This window comes from Nannospalax galili, unplaced genomic scaffold, assembly GCF_000622305.1.
Source record: "Nannospalax galili isolate Female #2095 unplaced genomic scaffold, S.galili_v1.0 scaffold1599, whole genome shotgun sequence".
Lineage (NCBI taxonomy): Eukaryota > Metazoa > Chordata > Mammalia > Rodentia > Spalacidae > Nannospalax > Nannospalax galili.
The window spans coordinates 310,191-332,667 of record NW_008342326.1 but is presented as its reverse complement, the minus strand read 5'-3'; the positions used below and the strand labels follow the sequence as shown (position 1 = coordinate 332,667).

The 22,477-nt window shown below is 37.2% G+C and overlaps 1 protein-coding gene across 1 annotated transcript in view; it reads left to right on the top strand.

Moving 5' to 3' along the window:
• Positions 1-3,624: 3,624 nt before the first annotated feature.
• The window catches only part of LOC103738264 (C4b-binding protein alpha chain-like), a gene marked incomplete at its 5' end in the record, with an annotated part of 24,956 nt that continues 6,103 nt past the window's right edge, over positions 3,625-22,477 (top strand). The window contains 3 exons of the mRNA XM_029565968.1: positions 3,625-3,849; positions 9,227-9,427; positions 12,857-13,045. Of these exons, the coding sequence (XP_029421828.1) occupies positions 3,625-3,849; positions 9,227-9,427; positions 12,857-13,045 (615 nt within the window). The remainder of the gene's footprint in view (positions 3,850-9,226; positions 9,428-12,856; positions 13,046-22,477) is intronic.

Genomic DNA, 22,477 nt, shown 5'->3' with positions numbered 1-22,477 from the left:
TAGCAGTCACCTGTGGCCCCTGTATTCTTAATGCCTTGCTCAAATTCATCCTAGAAAGGTTACAGACAGTCCAACTGATGGTACTGCGTTCGTTCGCAGTATACTCATTTAAATCAAGATCCCGAGCCTTATGACAATATAGAAATGGTTCCACTGCCTTAAATGTGCTGTCTAACCGCTTCTTTCCACTTCTGTAATTTGGTTGACTTAAAGATTTAACCCTTGCCATAACTCTAGGGAGGAATGAGGAGCCAGAATGCTCTGACTCCATTTTGGCTAGCTTCTTTAGACAAGCCCAGACAAGCTCAGGTGTATTGTACATGTAAAAGCCTTATAAAGTATGAACAAAAACTTCTGACTCTAAAAGGTATTAGTCAGCACAATTCCAATGCCCTGAAGACAGCCCCCACCAATCAAGACTTCTCCTGTACACAGGATATGGGGACATCCAATTATTTTAAAAAGATGCTTGGCACGCATGGGTTTCTGTGGAGTTCCCCAACAAAAGTCCCTCCCTGCTATTGTTTGGGGCCACACTCCATCTTTGGCTCATGTAGTCTGTGCCCAGCTAGCTGGCATTTGGTTTTTTTTTTTTTTTAATCTTTAAATTCTTGAATAAACTTTTTGTATAATCTTTTTGGGTATCTGTGGGAATTATTCTCAATTCTAGAACCCTAACACATTTGATGTTTAATTTTTAGTTTTCTATGATATCCTGGATCTGTGTGATATATAGTTGGCAAAGATTTTTTTCCCCATTGTGTCTCTTTATTCTGGTGATTGTTTTCCTTTGCAATGCTGAAGCTTTTTAATCTCATGTAATCCTTTGTGTTAATTTTGGACATTATTTTCTATGCCATTGGTGTTCTTTGCAGAAAGTCCTAGCCTATGCCTGTATCTTGAAGTGTTCTCTCCATGTTTTCAAAGTTTCAAAATTTTAGGTTTTACATTCAGATCTTTGATTCATTTTGAACTGATTTTTGTGCAGGATGAAACAGATTTTGTTCCACCTTTTACATGTGGAAACCAAGTTTTTCTAGCACTCTTTGTTGAAGAGACTGTCTTTCTACCAATGTATGTGTTTTATACTTTTGTCAAAAAATATGTGGCTATAACTATGTGAGTTTATTTCTGGGTTCTCTCTTCTATTTCGATGGTCTACATGTTTATGTACCAGTACCATTCTATTTTTGTTACAATGACTTTAGAATATAACTTGAGGTCAGGTATTGTGGTGCCTTCCACATTGTTCTTTGAGATAAGAATTGCTTTGGCTATTTAGGGTCTTTTATGCTACCATATGAATTTTTATGGCGTTTTTTAGTTCTGTAAAAATGACATTGGGATTTCGATGAGGATTGTTTTGAAACTGTATATTGTTTTCAGTAATATAGCTATTTTCATAGTATTCAGTCACTCCATGAGCAGGAGAGAGCTCTTCCATCTTTTAGTGTTTTCTTCCAATCACTGCCTCAGCAGCATCAGCTGTGATGGAAAAGTGTCTCCACATTATAGCTGGTGTTAGCCTAAGGAATTCTTTTTCAGAGTCTTCTACTCAGGTAAAGCCAGAATCTTGACTTTGTGACAGAAAATAATTTCAGAATGAGCCAGAATGAATAGAGTTGGAATTTATTAAATTACATTTTTAAAAGATGTTTATTTTAGTGGTGTAAATCCAAGGAGTATTTTAGGATAGTCAAGAAGACATTTAAAAAAATAATTTCTTTAGAATTTCATATGTGAGTATAATATATTTTCATCATATTCACCACTTCATCACAACTCCTTCTGTTCCTCATAGCTCTACCTCAAATTCATATCCTCTTCATATATATGTAATATACTATACATACCTATATTATATATGTATAGCATACTCAGTCCAATTTGTGCTCTACTGGATGTGTGGCTGACTGCTTGGCCACAGGCAACCTATCAGGGAAATTGTCCTTGAAGAAAACTGACTCTTCTTCTCTTAGCAGCCTCCAACTGGCTGTAGCTCTTCAACTAAGGGTGAGTCCTTGTGAGTCCTTCCTCTCTCCATGCTGGAAAGTTGATTGGTGTAGTCTTGTAGAGGCAGCCATGTCGTTGAGGGTTCATGGGTGCAACATCCCTGTCATGCCCAGAAGACACTTTGTAGCAGTTCTCCTAGGCATCTGGCTCTTTCAATCTTTCTACTCTCTCTTCTGCAATTCCCTGAGCCTTAGGTATGGGGGTTGCATTATAGATGTCCTATATTTTCCACTTTAATGGAATATAGGTCTTTAAAATATGTCCTTATGAGTCTCTGAATTTCTTCCATATCTGTTGTAATTTCCCTTTTCATCTTTGATTTTATCAATTATGGAATTCCTAGAACTAGATGCAATGAAAATATAACATACCAAAATCCATGGGACATAATGAAGGCAGTCCTAAGTTGAAAGTTTACATCACTAAATGTCTACATCAAAATAAAATGGGGCAATCTCATAGTACAGTTCATCAAGAAAAGCCAGGGCAGGAGCTCAAGCAGGAACCTGGAGCAGGAGCTGAAGCACAGACCATGGAGGAACACTGCTTACTGGTTTGCTCTTCTGGCCTGTGCTCAGCCTGCTTTCTTATACAACCCAGGGCACCACCCACAGTGGGCTGGGCCCTCCCACATCATTCAACAATCAAGAAAATGTTCCACACACATGGCCACAGGCCAATCTGATAGAGGAAATTTCCCATTGAGGTTCCTTCTTTCCAAGTGTGTCAAACTATGCAGCACAAATTAGTTCTTTGAAAAATTAACAATATTGACAAACTTTTAGCCAAAATTTTCAATAATATTTATGTTATCATTTATCTATTAATTCACCAAGATACTTGTTTTGTGATACTCAGGGCCTCATCTATGCTTGGCAGGCACATTACCTCTGAACTATATTCCCAGTCTTTCATTTATCTTTGTGTGTGTGTGTTATGTGTGTGTCTGTATGTCTGTCTGTATGGTGTGTGTGTGTGTGTGTGTGTGTGTGTGTGTGTGTGTAGGTTTGCCAGTGCCACAGCATGTGTGTAGAGGCCAGAGGATAACCTTGGATTTTGGCCCTTGATTTCCACCTTATTTGAGGCAGGGTCTTTTTTCAAATATATGTTTCTATTGAAATTTTTGTGCATTTTATACAATACATCTTAATCATATTTAGATCTCCTCCCCCATCTGCATACTCCATAGTCCACCTACTGGATGTAATGCACTCTGTCATATATGTTAAGGCCTATAGAGTCAAGTTTATGTACCCAGATATCCCTCAGTATGAATTCATCCACTGGAGCCTGGTCAGCCTATCTATTATCACTCCAGTAAAGAAGACCAACTTTCCCTCACCCAGCAGTGATCAGCTGCCAATAGTTCCTTGACTAATGTTGAGGCCTCCTGAGGCAAGGTCTTTTTGTTGTTTGCTGTTATGCTGCATTTGCCAGGCCAGCTGCCCTTCAAACTTCAGGGGAGTCTCCTGGCTCACCATAGGAGAACTGGAATTACAGATGTGTGCTACTATGCCTGGCTTTATGTGGGTTCTAGGGATTAGAATTCAGGTTATGTGGCAGTAGAATTCAGAATTCATGTATGTGTGGCAAGTTACTTTGCCCACTGAGCCATCTCCCTATGCCCATTTGTCTTTTTGCATGCTTCTTTAGGAATCACATGTCCTTGGCCAGATATTCCAAATGGAAAAATTGTCTCTGGATTTCGACGTACTTATAACTACAAAGACAGTGTTTTGTTTGCCTGCCAGAAAGGTTTTATCCTCAGAGGCAGCAGTTTAATCCATTGTGAAGCTGGAAACAACTGGAGTCCTTCTCTTCCCATTTGTGAGCGCAGTAAGTATGGACCATGAAGGGATTTCAATGTTTGGCACCTAAAGAGACTCAGAAATATTGATATGGATGTACTTGCATATCTAGATTCTTAACTCACAAAACTTTAAATTTAAATAATTTTATCTTATTTTCTTGGAAAGAAGAATAGCTTTAGCACACTTTGTGTCTATTATACATGGTTGTCCACACTCTAGTCATAAGGAGAGGCATTGATATTGTAGACATGGTTAGATTAGTATTTTTATCTCATTAATTTTTGGCAGTTGATAGACTTATTATAACAAAATTATTTTGAAATATAGGTAAATTGTACAAAAGCATAAGTAATTTGTACAAAAGTATTATATGGACTAGACACTCTCACGTGGATGATAAAATGGTGATAAAAGTAATAATATTAAGTTGGAACTAGTCTTGTTCGTAACAAAAATTAAGTCAATCTTCCTAACAATTGTGGAAAGTATTATTACCCTAATTTTACAGGTGAGGGAACTTTTGTAAAAAGTGAAGTGACTGTCCCCAAATCATACTGCTGCTAAAGAGGAGGAGGTCACTGGTGCTTTGAGCTCTTAGTTTTGACTCATGAAACATTAAGAGCCTTTCTTGACAGTTTCTGGAACAGTTGTGTGAGGAACTGGCAAATCTCTCTTTTGGAGTGGTATCTATTAAGCTGGCCATAATTTGTAAAGAAACAGTCTCTTGGCAATTAATCAGAGGAATTATTGAGAAGCATTTATACAGTAAATCTATGGATTCTTGCTACAAATACTGAGAGGCATTTGAACTACTAACAACACTACCTTGATAGACAACTGTTTCTGTGAACTCACAAGTTTCAGTTCCCATCTGTCCTGGGGCAAACAAGTATCTTGAGATGGATTGTTACTGAACATTGTAAAGTTTTCGATTATTGAACATTTGTGAATTTTCCAAAGTTCCATGCTGGAAAAGGCTTATATCAAGAGATGTCAGCAGCTAGACATCAGGTCTTTTCTTCCACCTACCTTCCATTATTAGGGAGGAGAGCCAGGTGGGGCAACTGAAGCAACTATATTCCCTTTTTCTGAACAGGTCTATCTGAGAAGATAAATGCTCTAGAAAGTTGGCCAGCAAAGTGGCATCTCCCATTTTCTAGAATGGGAGAACAATTGTAGATAGACTAAAAAAACCCCAGTGAATATTGGTAGGTTTTATTCTGTTTATTCTGGGCTATCAAATATGTATACTTAGTGATGGGTCGAGCCAGATGCAGTACTAGGTCCTAATACACCACTTTTCCCGTTTCACAGCCCCTGCACCTAAAAGAAAGGATTCTGGTGGGTGAATTCTCTTATATTCCTCAGCTCCTGATCTATAGTACAAGATAACCATATTAAGCAAAGTAAACTAGTCTCAGAAAGACAAACATCATGTCTTTTCTCATTTGTGGTTTCTAGATTATATATGGATGTATAAAATCATGTATGTATGCATGGCATGAAAGTAGATGTGAAACTATGTAGGGGTACAAAATGGACTAAGGAGAAGAGTAGGTGTGTGAAAAGGGAGCTGGGGATATGGGGGGATATGTATACTATATACTTACACAAAAATGTCCTTATGTATCCCAGTACCATGTATAGTGAATATACCCAATGAAAATAAAAATCAGCAAAAAAAATAAACCAGAAGATTCTTCTAGAGGAAATTTAGAACAAGATTCAGAGACTTAACACCTTCTACCAGACAAGTGGCCTGACTTTAGCTGAACCTTACTATGAAGAAATATATGCCCCAGGAAATTGTTTAAAAACAATGACAGCAACACTGGCACAATCAGTTAATAATTACAGAGGGCTAGCCATCGCATATACTACTACAGAGAGAGATTAGCCAAAAGCTTGATGAGAATTAAAGAGAAAAGGTGCAGTCATTGGCGGGTTAAGGAGACTGTGTGAAAGGCTCTGCCTTCTCAGATGTCATTAAATGTTCTGTGCTTGGGGGAACTAGTGTTAACTGAACTACTCCAATCAAAACACTACACAAATAAACAAAGAAATAACAAGTCTTGAAGGCAATGAGGGAAAAATCTGATTCAAAATTGCTATTATTTTACATGTCTTGTTTCAGCAAGTGATGAGCAGACAGGAAAAAACAAACAGGGAAAGGTAACAATAGGAACTGCCTTTGATTGGGCCCAGAGACTCACTTAGCAGAAAAGATGCCTAAAGTAGCTACTATAAATAGATTTAACAACTAAAGGAAGCAATGGTTAAATAATCAAAGGAAAGTATTATGACACATATAGGTGTCATATCAGTAAAGATAGAAATTATTTGAAAAATGAAATGAAAGTTTTGGAATTGAAAGCATAGTAAGTAAATGGAAATTTTGCAAGAGGAGCTCATTAACAAATTGGAGTTGGATGAAGGAAGAATCAGTGAATTTAAAGATAGATAGTATACAATTTGTAGCGTGGAAAGAGAAAATGAGGAAAATGGGTACAGTGTAAGAGGAATGTTAACAAGTTTCAAAAGCAGAAGAAACATAAAAAAATTTTCAAAGAAAAATTATTGAAAATTTCCCAAACTTGATGTAAACATTATACATTCGAGAAGCTCACTGAACTTAAGAAGGATAAATTTTAAACTTTCAAGACCTAGAGATAGCATAGTCAAAATATGTGAAGCTAAGAATAACAAGAACGTATTCAAAACAGCAAGAGAAGAGCAACAGAGCAATAAAATTAGTATGTGAGTTTTCATTAGAAACAATGGAGGCTACATAGCAGTGAGGAGACAGGGTCAAATAAAGCAAAATGCCAGCCCAGAATGTAGCAAGACATTTTACATCTATATTATTGGAAACCACACAATACATTGCTGTAATTTTTTTCTTTGTATAATTTATATTTCATATCTTTATGATAACAGAAAAAAGCAGTGTAATATGTTTATAATCTCTCTGTTCCTCTTCCTCTCCTCCCCCTACTTTTATTAAACCCAGGTCTTTACCACTGAGCTATACAGTGTAGCCCTGACTCTTCGTTTCTTCTTGCAGATTTGAATTAACATCTGGTGTTTTTATTCTCAAATATAGTTTTGTCTACACCTATCACCTCATACTGTTAATGCCAAACATATTGCTTTCTATGTTATATGTTTAACAGTTCTTTTATTTGCGTATTTTTATGGCATGCTCCTTAAATCAGTTGTGTACAAAAGAAGAAATAAGCTGGAGTTAACTCTTTGTATCCAGTTTCCACATCTGGAAATTCAGTCAACTGTGGATAGAAAATATTTGAAAAAAAATAGTGTATATGTATAGAACATGTACAGATTCTTTCCCTTGTCAGTGTCCCCTGTACAGTATAATGAAACAATTATTTATATAGCATTGACATTGTATTAGGCATACAAGTAACCAAGAGATGATTAAGTATACAGGGGAAGGTGTTTACATTATATGGAAACACTGTATCATATTAAAGACGTGAGCATATATGGATTTGGGTATTTTGGGGGGTCTTGGAACCAATCCTTATTGATACCAAGGAATGACTGTGTCATCCTTTTAATTTTTAATTATCTGCATTATGACCTTTTAGGAAATCATTGTTTTCCTGTGTGCTTTCAACTTGAAGAATTTCCTCTTTTTTTTCTTATTAAGATGGTCATTTAGCAACAATATACCACTTCATACTTATCAGAATGGTTATTATGAAAAAAAACTAGACACCAATATTTGTGTAATAATTAGACATATACATACTGCTGGTAAGAATCTATATTATTACAGCCATTTTAGAAACTAGTTTCTACTGTTCCTCCAAAGTTTGAGCATATAGTTATATGATCCAGCAACCACCTTCCTGGGTATTTACCCAGGAGAAATGGAAACAAATGCCCATATAAAAGGGTTTCACATGAAACTTCAGAGCAACATTGTTCATAATCGCCCACAACTCAAATATCCATTAACTGAATTGCAGTGATAAAAGCGGTATAGCCATAGAATGAAATATCATACACAATAAAAACGAAGTATTGGGGTTGGAGAGATGGCTTAGCAGTTAAGAGCACTGATTGCTCTTGCAATCGATTCCCAGCACCCACATGGTGGCTACGAACCATCCTTAACTCCAGTTCCAGGGGAGTCCAAAGCCCTCTTCTGACCTCCACGGCATTGCAAGACATGGGTGCACTCACATACATGCAGGCAATACTCTCATACACATAAAATAAAAATAATAAATAAAACATTTTTTAAAAAAATGAAGTATTGACACATGCTGTAGAGTGTATAACCTTAAATATGATGCCAGGTTAAAGAATCTATACATACAAAAGATAGAAAATGCATTGTCTGATTTCATTTATTTAAAATGCTCGATAAGATATATGTTTTTATACCCTGTGTGTGTGTGTGTGTGTGTGTGTGTGTGTGTGTGTGTGTAGATTTCAGAACTTAAGGGAAAGTGAGAATTGGCAATGATAGCAAACATGCAGGTGGTTTCTTTTTAAAGCGAAAAAACATTCTGAAATCAGATAGTAGGTATAACTGCATAACTCTATGAATACACGAAAAGCCATTGAGCTGTCTTTTCTAAAGGATTTTGCTCTGTGTCTCATTTTGAAAATTTTGAATGTTTGGAGATAAAATGTAATGAACATCCAACTCAGTAGATGCATGCATTATATATGAACAAGCAACACAAAGGAAGGGAGGTGAATGGGATTCAAATCTCAGGCTTAAAAAATATTTTATTTAGTGCTTTGCTCCTGCAAACCCTTTAGTATTAGAGTTCCTGGTTTTCCTGGATGAGGAGAACAGCTCTTGTTAGTCTCCGTAGTGAGAAAACATACAAAGTTAGTTTTATTTGTCTATGACAGTTTTCTTGCCATGTTCATTTAGTAAATCTAATGCTTAAATTCAGAAATGAAACTTTCTGAGTATACTAAAGAGGAAAATTAATATCAAGTACAGGTGCAGCACACAGAAACTATTTGGTAGTGACCTTGGTCAGAACTATTCTGATGCTGGGCACAGCTGGGCAAATGTCCATATATGTTTTCTGGTGTAGTTAATGTGTGAGCCATGAAAGGTCCATATGTGTTTTCTGGTGTGGTTAATGTGTGAGCCATGAAAGATTAGTTCCTACCTGAAAAACATGACATCTTTTGCTGAGACAGGTTCTGTGAGTGCGGTGGCAGCTTGGTGCAGTTCCATGGTTTGAATGAGAATGTCCCCCATAGGCTCCAAGTATTTAGACATTTTGTCCCAAATAAACTCTTCTTTCTGTAAGTTCCCTTGGTCATGGTGTTCTATCACAGCAACAGAAAAGTAACCGACACACAGCCCTATTAATAATGTCATTTCCTCTGTCTTTTATGAACAGATAGTTGCACTAACATACCAGACATTCCACATGCCTTATGGGTAGAAATTCCAGAGTCTGGAAAAGAAGGTATGGGTGTGTATCAGGCTGGCACTGTGCTAAGGTATAGATGTCATCGTGGCTATGAACCTGCTACACATGCGCCCACAACTGTGACTTGTCAGAGGAATTTCACATGGAGCCCATTTAAAGGATGCAAAAGTGAGTTTTTGCTTTCAAATATTTATGCATATTAAATGTCTTAATAGGTGATAAGATTCTATATCTTAAGTAAATGTAATTTTATTCATCAAAATAAATTTTGAATACATTATTTCTATTTTTTTAAACAAAAGTGACCATAAAGTTTGAGGTGCTAAGAAATTGAAACCTTTCTCTAGACCAGTTCAGAATCAAACAAGAAATAGACATAAAAGTCAAACACTATGCAGGTATAAGTATCTTCATTTTTGCCAAAGCTAGGACAGAAAATAAAGCTCAACTCTTGTCAGAGTCAGACTTCACAGCCCTTCCTTCCCTACATGAAATCTGGGGATTCTGGCCAAAGGAATGTTGATGTGTCAGTCATAAATTCAACCAGCTACAAACTGACATGCCATAAGGCAGTTTGCCAGCCCAACAGGGTTACTTGCATCTAGAAGACAGATACTAACCTTAATAATAGAGAAAGGGGCTTCTCTCCTTTCACTAGTGGGAGAGGCATCTCTTTATGTATTTGTGGGAAAGAAAGGGGCTCAAAGCAGCTAATTACCACTTTATGAGCATAAATGAAATTTCCAAGAAAGGGAGAAGTTTCCTTCTACCCATCTAGTAAAAACTTGTAATTTTAGAGGTTAAAAACAGGAACTCATCAAATTGTGTCTTAAGTATTTCTACCGATGAATGAAGATGTATATCCTGTATTAGCTCTTATTGTTTTAAAAATAAAAGAATTTGAATAGCTATTACTTTGAAATTTTGCATCAAAAAGACAAATCCTGGCCATAAGCAATAATTTAAAGTTATTTTTATGTATTAGCTGGATATAAACTGTTGGAAATTTTCTTCTTCCTGTGACTAGAGAAGTGTAAGTGGAATTTAATCATGGTGCAACCTCAATGAAACAATAAGTAAATAAATGCTATTTATCACTGTTCTTGAATTGTCTTGAAAATTTACATTCTCACACAAGATTTTTACAACTTCTCACTTGAAGTTTTCTGATAGAAATGCCCACTTGGCTTGAGTACCTCCTTTGGGTCAGCACCTTCACTCCTGCTGTGCCTCTATTCCCACAAGTTAGGAGAATTGGATCATTCAATAAAATAAAATGTAAAAAAGAAACCCTGAACAGAATATAAGGAGCTCTGGGACACTATAAAAAGACAAAACCTACAAATATAAAGTATAGTAGAAGGAGAAGAAACCAAGGCCAAGAACACAGAAAATATTTTCAACAAAATCATAGAAGAAAATTCCCTAAATCTAAGGAAAGAGATGTCTTTTAAGGTGAAAGAGAAGAGGCATATAGAACATCAAAAACTTGACTAGAAAAAAATCCTAGTTAAAATACTAAATGTGCAGAACAATGAAAATATATTAAAAGCTGCAAGAGAGAAAGGTCAAGTCACTTATAAAGGGAGGACCATCAGATTTACAGCTGATTTTTCAATAAAGTCTTTAAAAGTGTATGAGCATAGGTCAATGTTCTAAGAAGTTCAGAAAGATGATAGATGCCAGCCCAGACTACCATACCAGCAAATGTATCAGTCATAATTGAAGGACAAAGAAAAACTTTCGATGATAAAAACAGATTAAAGGAATTTATGACCACCAAGCCAATTCTACAGAGGATACTGGAAGGAATACATCAGTCTGAAGAGAAGGTTAAATATACTTAAGAAGTCATAGGAAATAAAGAATTCCAGAACAGTTAATCAGAAGAGGTCTAAGAAAACACCACAAAACAACAAATGACAGGAATTAATACACATACTGTTAAGTAATCATGGACTGGGAAGTTAAAAAAAGGAAATAGAAAGTACTATAATAACTTATATGTCCTGATCATAGTTCATCATTAAGGGAAGACAGGGTAGGAACTCAAGGCAGCAACCTGGAGGCAGGAACTGAAGCAGAGACTGTGGAAGAATGCCCCTTACTAATTTGCTTCTCTGGGCTCAGCCTGCTTTCTTATACAACTCGGGGCTATCTGCCCAGGGGTGGCACCACTCACAGTGGGATGGACCTTTCCACATCATTTAATCAAGAAAATGCTCCACAGACATGCCTAAAGACTACTAAGATGGAGGAAATTCTCCAGTTGAGGTTCCCTCTTCCCAAGTGTGTCATGTTGACAGCTAAAGTCAACCATGATAGGAGTTTTCAAGGGAAGAGAGATAGAATACAATTGGGATGGAGGGGGAAATGAGGAATAATAGCAAGAAGGGTTGAGTGAGGTGGAGAGTGGGAGGGCAGGGTAGAGGAGGGAGTATGAACAAGGATAACTAACACCAAAGACCTTTGAAAAAAACCACATGGAAACTGTACAAGCTTCCTTAAATATGTGTATATATATTTATATACATATATAGTTTAAATGGAGTTATCCTGTAATGGGTGTACATTGCCTTTCTCAGACACCATAGGCTATCAAAAAAAAAAAAAAAAAACAGGGAAATGTATAAATGTTTTTTAAAAGTTTTTATTTTTTTTTTTTTATATATATTTTTTAAAGGGGTTTTTTTTTATTGGGGGGTTTTTTTTTTTTTCCAAGCCCACAAGTGTAAAAAAAAAAAAAAAAAAAAAAAAAAGCTCAGTGTCAGGAATGGGTTACCTCTTTTGGAGTTGCTGGTTAACCAGGTCCCAAAGACATCCCCAAAACATTACAGGCTATTGTGCTTACTCTTGATCACCTTCCAGAACTTGATGGTAAGACCCTATTGCTGAAGACACAATGTACTTGAATCGTAGAACATGGACAAATCAAGCTGGTTCTGACCTGGAAACTTCATCCTTACTTTCATAGTCCTGAAAGTTTCTGTGCATGCTACTCTGGGAGAGAAGTAATAGGTCTTACCCAGCTATGAACTACAATAACGACTAGCCTTGCAAAATAGGCCCACTAGTACAATAGTGGCTGAAGTAACCAACCACTTTCTAATTGTATTTAAAACAAACTCACTGCACAAGACAGAACTATTGGCAATTGATGGCTCCTGGGAGGGGGATAGCCAATTTTCTTCAGGATTGTGACCCCGGAGAGGCTACTATGGCCATGCCCCAGTATGTGTCCCTATACCCATTCACATATGAGTAGCTCTAAATGGATTCAGTGGGTTTAGAAAAAGAACACAGGAAACTGGGAGGGAATAGTGGTGGGTGGATAGGGGAGGACTTGTGGGGATGGAATGGGAGTGAACCCGATCCAAACACATTATATGCATGTATGAAATTCTCAAACAATTAAAAAATGCTTACTTGGAGTAAATTTCTGAGTTTGAGTTCTTTAGAAATTGTATAGGGGAGTATAATGAGTGTTCCAAGTTTTCTTTTCTGCTGCCTCAGCTTATATTCAATATTGCAAAAATTAGATCATTTTCCATAACAACTTCATGATGATTTTACATTATCCTTTGTTCTGTTTTCTAGAGATATGTTGTCCAATACCAAACCTAGAGAATATCAGAATCCTTCAACCTAGAAAACATCATCCTGAAAATGGTTGTATTTACTTCTATGGAGACACAGTGTCATATAGTTGTCATGACAAACAAATCCTTTCAGCTACATGCAGATCAGATGGCACATGGGATCCCCAAATATCATCGTGTCATCAAAGTAAGAGCTGATAGAACTATGTTTTTTTTGGGGGGCTTCTAATATTCCAATGGCATGGAGATTACTAAGAGAAGTTGCTTCAGGAGGCCAATTCAGGAAAATTGTGAGTTTAGGACCAGTTTGGGTAATATAGTGAGTTCCAGGCAAGGCTGGCATATGTAGGAAACCCTGTTATATCTTCTTGTTGAATTGTTCCCCTTATTAAAATGTAGTGATTTCTTTATCTCTTTGGACAATTTTTTGTTTGAAGTTCACTTTATGAAATCTAGGAATAGCCACACTGTTGTTTTTTGCTTTCATATTCTTGATAGATTACCTTCCATCCTTTGACTCTACATCAGTGGTATATCCACCACTGAGGATCATTTCTTGGAGATCACAAATACTTGTATATGGTTTTTAAAATTCAGCCAGCTCATCTATGTCTTTTTATTGAAGACTTGAAGACAATTACATATAAAGTTATTATTAAGAGATGCTTACCAATTCCTGTGATTTTTATTTGTTGTTTTTATGATTGTACTCTGATCGTTACTTTCTCCTCTATTAGTGTTAGGATTTTGCTTGTTTACTGTGTTGGGCATGATGGGTTTCTTTCTAGATCCTTTGTTCAGCTATTTTCACAGAATCTATTCTTTCCTGTGCTCTTGTGATTGAAACTGTCTTCTTCATCTGTATAACATTCCTTTTAGCATCTGCTTGAGTACTGACTTAGTGGTCCTGACTGCCTTAGTTTGTGCTTACTTGAAATGTCTTTATCTGTTTTAAAAGATATCTGTGAGGGTTAGTTTTAGTTGTCAACTTGATAAAATCGAGAGTCACCTGAGAAGAGAACGTCATTGAGGGATTAACTAGATTTCATTGACCTGTGAGCATGTCTGTGGAGGGCTATCTTAAACATGGTAACTGAGGTAAGAAGACCCACCTTGTATGGGTGGCACTATTTCATGGGCTGAGCCCTAGACTGATGAAAGGCAGAGAATGAACTGAGCATGCATGCATTCATTCCTCTCTGTGTCTTGACTATAGATGTAATGTAACTAGGTGTTTCAAGCTCCTGCTACCTTGACTTGTCAGTAGTGACAGACTGTAACCTGGAATTGTGAACTAATGAATCTATTCTTAGTGGACTAAGTTGTTTTTGTCAGGGTATTTTATCACAGTGACATGAAATAAAGAAGTTGGTTCCAAGAAGTGGGCCCATTGTTATAATGCATCTAACCATGTGGCTTTTAACTTTGGAAATATTTTGTGGCTGGAATGTGGAAGAGTTTGGTGTATCAGGTTAGAAAAATCCATTGAATGCTGTAAACAGTTTAACAGGCCATTCTAATTGGAGCTTGGAAGATAACAATGCTGAGAAAAATGTGGAAAGCAGAGGTAAAACTCATAAGGTTTTAGAGGGAAACAAGAACTATCAAGACCTGGGCTTGTGACCATTTTTGTGATATTTTGGTTAATAATTTTACTTCAATATGCCAATATCCTGAGAACCTTAATAAAGTTGAATTTAAAGGTAATAGCTGATTTGTTTGGCAAATGAAATTTCAAGGCAGGATGGTATTTAGGCTAGTGCCAAAGAAGCAGCTGTGATTGATAGAAAGATCAACACCATTGTAGAGAAACCTCTTGTTCTGTGTAGGGACAATAGAAAGTATTTCCTCAGAGTCAGCATATAGTAGCTGATACAGTGATAGTCCAAGAAGGCCACAGTATGTCTCAAGCTGGCAGCATAATTTTACAGTGTTGTTAAGTATTGTCATGGTTTGAAGGCATGAAAGATGCAAGACTTGGGGATCCATGGAGAGTAGCTGAAGTCAGACACCATGTAGCAGAATCAGATTCCCTGTAAAGATGCCCTGTGAGGCCATTGTATGAAGCCCTGAAAGAGAAGCCTTAGCTGTAATGGAGACCTAGGATATTGGAGATGCTGGGACCATGGTACATTCACCAAGGAGAGCTGTAGGCATGGAGTGTCACCTGTCTGAGGAAAACTCTGTATGTTCTGAGATGGCAGAAGTGGAGAAATGTGACTATCCAAGTCCTTTGGTGCTCAGATGATTATATAACAAGCCTAAGACGCTGGACATGAAGCTTTGCGAGATGATGTTTGCCCTGCAGGATTCTGATTTTCTTTTGCTGTGATCGTTTTATGTCCAGGTTCTTCCATTTGAAATGAGTGTTTACTTTATGTCATTATATACTAGAAGTATATAACTTTTTTTTTTTTTATCTTGTAGGAGTTCACAGTTAAGGGACTTTGGATCTTAAAGTTGGACTACATTTTACGTTAGGGGATAAACATTGTACCTTGGGGACAAGGGGTAGAAGGATATGGCTGAAAGTGATGTGTTTGCTTGATAAGTTGACAAGGGGTGGAGTTGTGACAATTAGCGCTAATTGTCAATGTGACACAGCCTAGAGCTACAATCTCCATGAGGGATTGTCTAGGTCAGACTGGGCTGTGTTCAGGCCTGTGGGGGATTATCTTGATTATATCAATTGAGGTTGGAAGATCCATCCTGGATGTGGGCAGCACCGTTTTACGGGCTGGGCTCTGAATTCCTGAAAAGAAGAGAATGAGCTGAGCAAGCATATGTGCATTCATTTCTTTCAGCTCCTTGATTATGGATGTAATGTGATTAGTTGTCTCAGGTTCCTGCTGCTGTGACTTCCCTGCAATGATGGAGGGTAACCTGGGATTGTGGCTAAAATAAACCCTTTCTTCCTTAAGTTACTTTTGTTAGACTATTTTATTTTAGCAGCAGGAGACAAAACTAAGACAACAGTTTTACTAGTTATAACAATTTTGGTTGTTAGATGTTTGTTTCAGGGCTTGAAGTGCATCATTCCATGCTTTTTTAGTGTTTAGGCCTGCTGAGTAAAAATTTGATGCTATTCTGATGTTTCTTTCTTTACAGCTGTGTTGGCATTTTCCCCTTCCATCTTCTGATATTATTTGATATTGTTTCTTTGCTTTGCATATTTGAAATCATGGGTATAAAATGTCATGGAAAGGTCCTATCAGGAAGGTTTCCTTTTATTATTATCTTTTGAGATCATCCTGACTGGGTTTAAGGCAGCCTCCATTCACTTTATCTTGTACACACACAGCAAAAATGCCCATATGTGAATCATGCTGAGGCTTTTCCATGTCATGCCAGTGAGTTAGAGTAGATAAACCACATGTGGGAGCTAGGGGAAAGGTACTCAAGCAGCAGCACCTGAGCATAAGCAGGGATTGACCTTTCTGCTGTGCATTTAAAAAATATTTTACCTTTATTTTATGTGAATGAATATATTGCCTGCATGTATGTAAGTGCACCTATGTTGTGCAGTGTCCACAGAGGGCAGAAGAAGGTGTTGAATTTCCTGGTATTGGAGTTACAGACAGTTGTTAGCTAACATGTGGGTGCCAGGAATTGAACCTGGGTCCTCTGCAAGAGCAGTCAGTGCTCTTAACCACTGAGCTATCTCTCTAGTACTCTGCTGTACATTTTAAGACATGCCATTAGATTCTTCCTGTGCTTGATTCCAGATGTACTACCTCCACTTTATAATGGATTCTTGTTTACCTGGCTTTACAACTTGATACATTTGACAGATTCACATCATTAGAAATGATTTTAGCTGTATGGTCAATTGAAGACCCAAAGTCAGGACTAAGTAAATTCCCAGGATTTGTATTTCAAATAGTATGTAATTATCTGCTGCAATGCGTTGCCTTCCTTTGGAACCTCAATACTCTATGATATTAATGTTTCATTGAAATTCTCAGCTCTCCCTATTATAGACATCTCCAATACACTAACCCAATCTGAAAGCCAAGCATCAGCAATGATTGTACCATAGACTGACCTAGATCTGCTGAACATCCCTTTCCAAATGTGAGTGACACTCAAACCTGTTAACGTTCTGTGTCTCCTGGTGCAGGAGTTGGAACAATATTCCCAAGTATAGATTATTCTGCCTCTAGAACTGGAAAAGATCTACGTGGTGCTCTGTTTCCTCCTCTGTAGTAGGATGTGCAGGTGGCAATTATTTGACTTTAGTTTCAGTGGATATCCTAGTATTTACTGAACTTTGAACCTCTGAAAAACTTGTCACTGTGGCAAATCTTGGACTATTTATCTTCTGTACATTGGAGCATCATCAGGCTAACCATTTCCTGACCATTCAGTAGAATTAACATGATGCCTTTAATATATGGTGATATTCTACAAATATCCAGTTTGTCAATATATCTTTAGACAGATATCTTTGTGATAGAGACAGGAGGGTTATCGCAGCCAGGACACAAACTGAAAAGGTATATTCTCGACTATTTCAAGTATAAAAATGAGTTTTCTAACCTCTTTTTTGATAGGGATGGGAAAATCAGTAATGTCATTTGGTCAAAGTCACAGTAATCTGCTCTAGCAGATACCACCTCTGGTAAAGTGACTGCAATAGGCCTTAAGTATGACTAAGTTCTTGTTGCATATGATCGTTTTCACCCCACAGTCCATGTTTGACTATTCTGATTACACTTTCAAAGATAATGTTAATGACCACTTAACAGCTTAACACAAGAGTCATATGATTCCAGGTATCATTCTAAATTTAATCCCTGTGCCTAATAATCCTTGAATAATTGTGTACCTTTAACCAGTGCAGAGTTACCTTCATAAATAAACACAGGTCTTCTTGGCAGATAGGGGTACTCATTATTGTGTCTACTTTCCAAACTCATGTACCGTCTTCCCTTCTGGGAACATTCCTCTTCAGTCAACAGTGATCCAGGCTTAAAAACTGATCATGGCTCAGAAACCAAGCAAGGAGTTGTGACTTTCAATAATTATTTTTGAGATAGGATTTTGCTTTGTAGTCCAGACAGTCCTGGAACTCAAACTCTCTTGCCTTACCTCCTGGGTCGGGATTATAGATATTTATGCCATGCTTGTCTTGGGACTGTGACTTTTATTGGGCCAAATGACATTTGTCCCTTGATCATTGATCTGTAATTTTAATGAAACAAATTCAGTGATATCCTTGGACTGTTGATGTATTTTCACTTTTTTCCTGCTTTTTAAAAAATTATTTAATAACCACATAATTAGAAGCATTTCATTACAGCAGCATTGACATACTCAGTAACAATTTCCAGAGCTAAGATGCATCTCTTTCAAAATTGGCTGTAAATTTTTAGGTTTACAGTTGAATTAATACAGTTATAGAATATTGTACCCAGTATAAACCTTTTAAGACATAAAATTAAGTGAGGTTTTAACCTTTAAAAAAGATCTCCATTTCATTATTAAAATACACAGTTTTATACGGAAAAATTTATTTTTAATGCAGTTGACACTAAGATGTTTGCACATGCATTTCTAATCTCTATATATCTCATTATTACTAGTCACAGTCAGTTACTTTCTGAGCTCCTTGGCATCTGAGCATGGATATAAAGTCATCAGTGCAGGCAGATCTCTGTGAGACTGTGACCAGTCTGGTGTATATAGTGAGTTCCAGGCCAGCTGGGGCTATAGGGAGACCCTGTTTCAAAAAGACCATATATATGTAATAAAGCATTTCATTACAGCTTTAACATATTCAGTTAACACACTCCAGAGCAAGGATACATCTCTTTCAAAAGTGGCTGTTAATTTTTAGGTTCACAGTTGAATTAATACGGTTGTACAATATTGAATTCAGTATAAACACTGTAAAATATAAAATTGAATGAGTACGCTTTAAAGAAGATCGCCATTTCATTTAAAAATATGCAGTTTCCTACATTTTAAAAATATTAAGCATATCATTACAGCTTTAATATGCTCAATAGCTGTTGAATTAGTACAGTTATACAATATTGAACTCAGTATAAACCCTGTAAGCCATAAAATTGAATGAGTTTTTAACCTTTAAAAAAGATCATTTCATTTTAAAATATACTATTCCTTACAGAAAGACTCGCTGTTTTTGATAATAACACTGAGATGTTGGCACATGCGTCTTTCATCTGTATGTGTCTGATTATTGCTAGTCATAATCGGTTGCACTCGGATCCTCGGCACCTGTGTATGTCTATAAAGTCATTGGGTAGATGTCAGTGGTAATGTTTATCACCTCTACTAATTAACATGATGTAAATTTTTATGCTTCCTCCCCAAATACATTTTTTTTCAATTTGTTGACTTTTTTGTGTGTATATATCACACAGAACATCCCAAACCATCTTATTCAACTATACACCCACATCCCAGATGGCATTCTCCCATAGCCTACCTCCCCAACTAGAGCCCTTATGCTCTGTTATCCCTGCTGCTGTCCTCTGTGTGGTCAGAACCCCCAGGCATTCCCTCTACTTGTCCATCTAGTGAATTTAGTGAGCCTTTCTGGGGGTCTTTGTTTTAGGAAGGTCAGCTGTTCCTCACCTAGCAGCAATCAGTAGTCAATATTCTTTTAGATAAGATTGGGGTCTGCTGTTCATCTTCCCAGTTATATGCTGGGTTACTATCTGGGAGTCTCTTGGGCCACCCTGGCCAACAACTCAAAAGAAGGTATCTCCTATCTGGCATAGTTGCTTGTTATGTAGCCTTTAGCTATACGCATGGACTCTTAAAAATTATATTGGCCCCTTTAATCTTTGGTTATACTTTTCTTCTGGGTGTTTAAGGCCATACAGTTGGCTCAGATAAAGCAATTTATTTTGACTCTTCAGGTCGTTTGAGGATCTGTTCCTCAGGGGTCACATGGGCTTGGGAGGAGCCCCTGGCTCCTTTCTTTTACCAGTTCCGCCTATGTGAAGATAAGTCAAAGGTTCTACTTGACCATGGCTGGCTTCACTTGGAAGCATGGATGAAATGATTCCTCTGTGTTGACCCTCCTCTTTGTCGACTGGACACTAGTTCAAGTCAATCTCGTGGGGTCTCATCAGCCTCTTTGATCAAGTGGACAGGTGACCCACCACAATTACAGGACATTTTGGGAGATTCTTAGAGTCCCCTGGACCTAGTTGACCTAACAGGGCAAGGAGCAAAAACTGTCCTTTATGTCCCTCTGACCAAATTAGTATAGGTGTCAAAGTATGTTTGTTAAACAGCCAAGAAGTTCCACCAGTCTGGTACTTTTAATTACTGTGTGCCATGTAGATAAATCTTGGGCAAAGACCAATTGTTCTCAGAAAACCTTACCTAGACATATATTTCTTGCTCTGGTATGTATAATTTGTCAGTAGGTTGTTGGACTAATATGGTTCCCTCTGGTTTTTAAAACTTGCTAGGCATTATTTATCACTCGTATAGCCTCACCCCTCTGTCATGGTTTTCCCACTTAAGGTGCCCCCACTTCCCCCCCTTTCTTCCTTACTAATACCCTTGCTCCTATGATCCTACCTCTGTTGAACTGCTTCTTTCTCCTTATCCCCTAGGTTCCTCATATCCCCCTCCCTTAAACTAACCCAATTTTCCTACTGTTGTTCTCTTTTAGGTTCTTTCTTTTCCTTTACCTCCCTGTTTCATTTCCATTACCCTGGTTCCTGTAGTTATATCTGGATACATACTCATTAATCACAGTTTGGTTCTAGGATCCACATAGGAGGGAGAACATATGCCGATTTTTTTTTTCTGAATCTGTGTTACATCACTTAGTATAACAGTTTCTAGTTCCATCGATTTACCTGCAGATTTCATGATTTCATCTTTCTTTACTGTTGAGTAAAACTCCATCGTATACATGAACCACATTTTCATTATCCACTCGTCAATTGAGGGACACCTAGGTTGCTTCCATTCTTAGCCACTGTGAAAAGAGCAGCAACAAACATGGATGTACAAATGCCTCTTCAATAGGATGAGCTCTTTGGGTATATGCCAAGAAGTGGTATAACTTGGTCAAATGGTTGGTTCATTTGTAGTTTTTTTAAGAGTTCTCCACACTGCTTTCCATAGGTGTTGAACAAGTTTGCAGCTCCACCAGCAGTGGATGAGCGTTCCCCTTTCCCCACATCCTTTCCAATATTTGGTAACATTTGTTCTCATGATCTTAGACAGTCTGACTGGGGTAAGATGAAATCTTAAAGTGATTTTAATTTTCATTTCTCTAATTATTAGTGATGTTGAACATCTTTTAAGATGCTTCATAGCCATCTTTACTTCTCTTTTGAGAACTTTCTGTTCAGCTCCTTAGCCCATCTTTTAATTGGGTCACTTCTTGTCTTGATTCTCTGCTTTTTTGAGTTTGTTATATATTCTGGATGTTAAACCTCTGTCAGCCGGATAAAGCCGACTTGATCATGGTGGATGATCTTTTGGATGTGTCTGTATGTGGTTTGCAAGTACCGTGTTGAGAATTTTTGCATCTATGTTCATTAAGGATATGGGTCTATAGTTTTCTTTTTTGGTTGTATCTTTACCAGGCTTTGGTATTAGAGTGATGCTGGCTTCATAGATGGAATTTGAAAGTTATCCCTCCATTTCTATCTTTTTGAATAAATTAAATAGTATTGGATGTAAATCTTCTTTCAATGTCTGATAGAATTCTGCTGTAAGTCCATCTGGTCCTGGGCTTTTTTTAGTCAGGAGGTTTTGTATTACTGTTTCAATTTCTTTTTGTGATATGGGTCTGTTTAAGCTGTTAATCTCTTCTTGTTTTAGTTTTGGTGGTTCCCATGCCTTTAGATATCCATCCATTCCATTTAGGTTTTCAAATTTGTAGCATATAGGTTTTTAAAGTATTCCCTTATAATGTTCTGTATCTTTCTGGTGTCTGTTGTGATGTTTCCCCTTTCATCTCTGATTTTGTTGATTTGGAGGTGCTCTTTCTTTCTTTTGGTTAACTGGGCTAGTGGTCTGTCAATCTTGTTTATCTTTTCAAGGAACCAATTCTTGGATTTGCTGATTCTTTGTATTGTTTTCTTTGTTTCAATTTCATTAATTTCTGCCCTGATTTTTGTTATTTCTTCTTGTCTGCTGGGTTTGAGTTTCATTTGCTGTTGCTTTTCAAGTGTGTTGCATTAAAGAGATGTATCTTTGCTCTGGAAATTGTTATTGAATATGTTAAAAAAAAACAACTAAAAAACCCCCCAAACTTCCCTCTTAGGACTGCTTTTAATGTGTCCCAGAGGTTTTGTTGTGTTGTGTTGTCCTTTTTGTTTAGTTCCAGGAATACTTTTATTTCTTTCTTAATCTCTTTTGACCCATTCATCATTCAGGAGTGTGTTGTTTAATCTCCAGGTGCTCATGTGGTGACTAGGGCTTCTTCCAATGTTGATTGTAAACTTTACTGCATTGTGGTCTGATAGAATGCATGGAATTATTTCAAACTTTTTAATATTTCTTGAGGTTTGTTTTGTGGCCCAGTATGTGGCCAATCTTTGAAAAAGTTCCATGGGGTGCTAAGTAGAAAGTGTATTCTTTGGTGCTTGGGTGGAATATTCAGGAGATGTCTGTT